The 2,079-nt window shown below is 52.3% G+C and overlaps 1 protein-coding gene across 1 annotated transcript in view; it reads right to left on the bottom strand.

Moving 5' to 3' along the window:
* ACADS (acyl-CoA dehydrogenase short chain) overlaps positions 1-2,079 on the bottom strand; it is an 11,179-nt gene that overhangs the window by 2,490 nt on the left and 6,610 nt on the right. Inside the window, exons 6-7 of the mRNA XM_025199314.1 lie at positions 1,914-2,051; positions 1,423-1,518 (exon numbers count right to left, since the gene is read on the bottom strand). Coding sequence (XP_025055099.1) covers positions 1,423-1,518; positions 1,914-2,051 — 234 coding nt within the window. The remainder of the gene's footprint in view (positions 1-1,422; positions 1,519-1,913; positions 2,052-2,079) is intronic.

Raw genomic sequence — 2,079 nt, 5'->3', positions numbered from 1 at the left:
AGAGAAGACATTTACTACTCATTTAAACACCATCCTGCCCTGCATTTACTGATACTCAGAGATCCATACATGCATGATGTAGCTGAACTAGGAACACTCTAACTGATAACTGGGGCAGGAAGGGGAAGGGGGTCTGTGAAAGTAAATAACTGGGTCCAAGTCCACTAATGAGGCCAGTGCTCAGAAGGCCACCACAGTTAATGGAGGAGGGCTATATATCCCTTGTCCTCTACTGGGCTGAGGAGATGGGTGGATTCTATCTGCTGAAGGGTGGGTTCTCATGCCTTGGAGAGAAGACCCACTGCCCCTCCTGTACCTGTTTTGTGGGCACTTTGTGTTTTAGGATCACAGAAAAAGAAGCCTTAAGAGACCTCATGAAGTTGCCTAATCCACCCCCCTGCTCAAAGCAGGAGCATCCCTGACTAAACCATCCTCGTCAAGGACAGAGATTCCACAACTTCTCTAGGTGGTCTGTTCCAATGCTTGACTACCCTTAGTCAGAAAGTTCCTCCTAATCTCCAACCTAAATTTCCTCTGCTGCAGCTTGAGGCCACTGCTCCTCATCCTGTCCCCTGCAGCCCATCTCCATCCTCTCTATAACTGTTCTCCAGGTATTTGAAGACTATTATCAAATCCCCACTTGGGTCTTTTCTTCTCCAGACTAAACAACCTAACTCAGGGGTGTCAGACAGGCAGCTGCACACCAGGTCCAGCCTGCCAGGCTACAGACAGGCCAACAGAAGTTGAGGTTGTGTGACTGGGGGCAGTGGCGTGCCACAGAATCCAGGGCCCTTGGGTCCAGGGTACCAATGGACATGGTGATTAGTGGCAGGAAGGTGAGCAAAGGTTGGCACAGCCCTAGTTGCCCTCCGGGTGCTCCATCCATCACCACCACTGTGGCACCAGCTCCTTGGCTCTCAGCCATGCTGCCATCTCCACCATATGCTGCAAGCCCCATGCCAGAGCTGGAGTCTCCACGTGTTCTGTGCCAGAAGCAGAAGTGCCGCCCTACCACAAGACATGCCAGCAGTAGCGGATCTAGGTCTGGCATGGGGTATACAGCATGTGGTGGGAGCTGGTGCTGCCACTGTCATCACATTCCTTGGGTAAAATCCTGGCCTGCAAGGAGCCCTGCAATCTGGATCCACCCAGGGGCAGAGGTGTTTTGTCACCCCTGTGCTAGCTCTTCCAGCCCATCATTTGTTCACTTTTAAAAGGGAGAAACTGCTGATTGAGATCTCAGTCAATCCTCTGAGCACTCCTTCATCCTATAACAGACAAGCAGGACTCCATGCAGTGCCCACTGCCTCCTGCCGTTGCCCTTGAGCTGTGACTATCTAGGTCATGCACTGAAAGCAAAGCCATTCCTGAAAAGGGTCTGGATCCAAGTAGGTGTCTAGGTAAATGGAAGGATGGACATACCTTGGTGAAAGGCTTCCCATTGTCCTTCAACATGGCTGCTCTCCAGGTCAGCAGGCGCGCGCTCTCCAGGGCTAGTGCCATGTCTGCCAGCTTGAACTGCAACAGACACAAACACCTCAGGGCAGAGCCTTACTTCCCCCAGACTCCCAAGTTCTGCCTAAATGAGAATGTGTTGATGAGCCTCCACATCCCAGGCAACCTCCCCATGCTGTGGGGGACTCCAAGGCAGAGGGAGCCCTGTGTCCCAGCTGTATGGGGGCCCAGGCAGTAGGGGGGCCACGTGTCTGGCAACACAGCCAGGCCTGTGTGTGCATGAAGCACTTGTCTGTGCACAGCAAGTTAAAAGTGCATCACCTTTCAGTGGTGAAGCCAGCTGCTGCTCTACTCTACATGCCAGCTCAGCAGTATGTTTGTGCTGAAATAAAACACTCAGGACCAAAGTCCCTGATGTTGGCAGAAACAGGGCAACATATTTCAGTCTGACCGCTTACCTGAATAGCCTGCAGTTTAGTAATGGGTGAACCAAATGCCACTCTCTTCTCCGCATAATCCACAGCACAGTCCAGAGCTGCCTGAGCTATTCCAAGGGCCTGGGAGGCAATCCCAATCCTGCCTGTGTCCAGGGTTTGCTGAGAGACACACAATGGTCATACATCC

This window comes from Alligator sinensis, unplaced genomic scaffold, assembly GCF_000455745.1.
Source record: "Alligator sinensis unplaced genomic scaffold, ASM45574v1 scaffold505_1, whole genome shotgun sequence".
Lineage (NCBI taxonomy): Eukaryota > Metazoa > Chordata > Crocodylia > Alligatoridae > Alligator > Alligator sinensis.
This window is presented reverse-complemented; position numbering and strand designations above follow the sequence as displayed.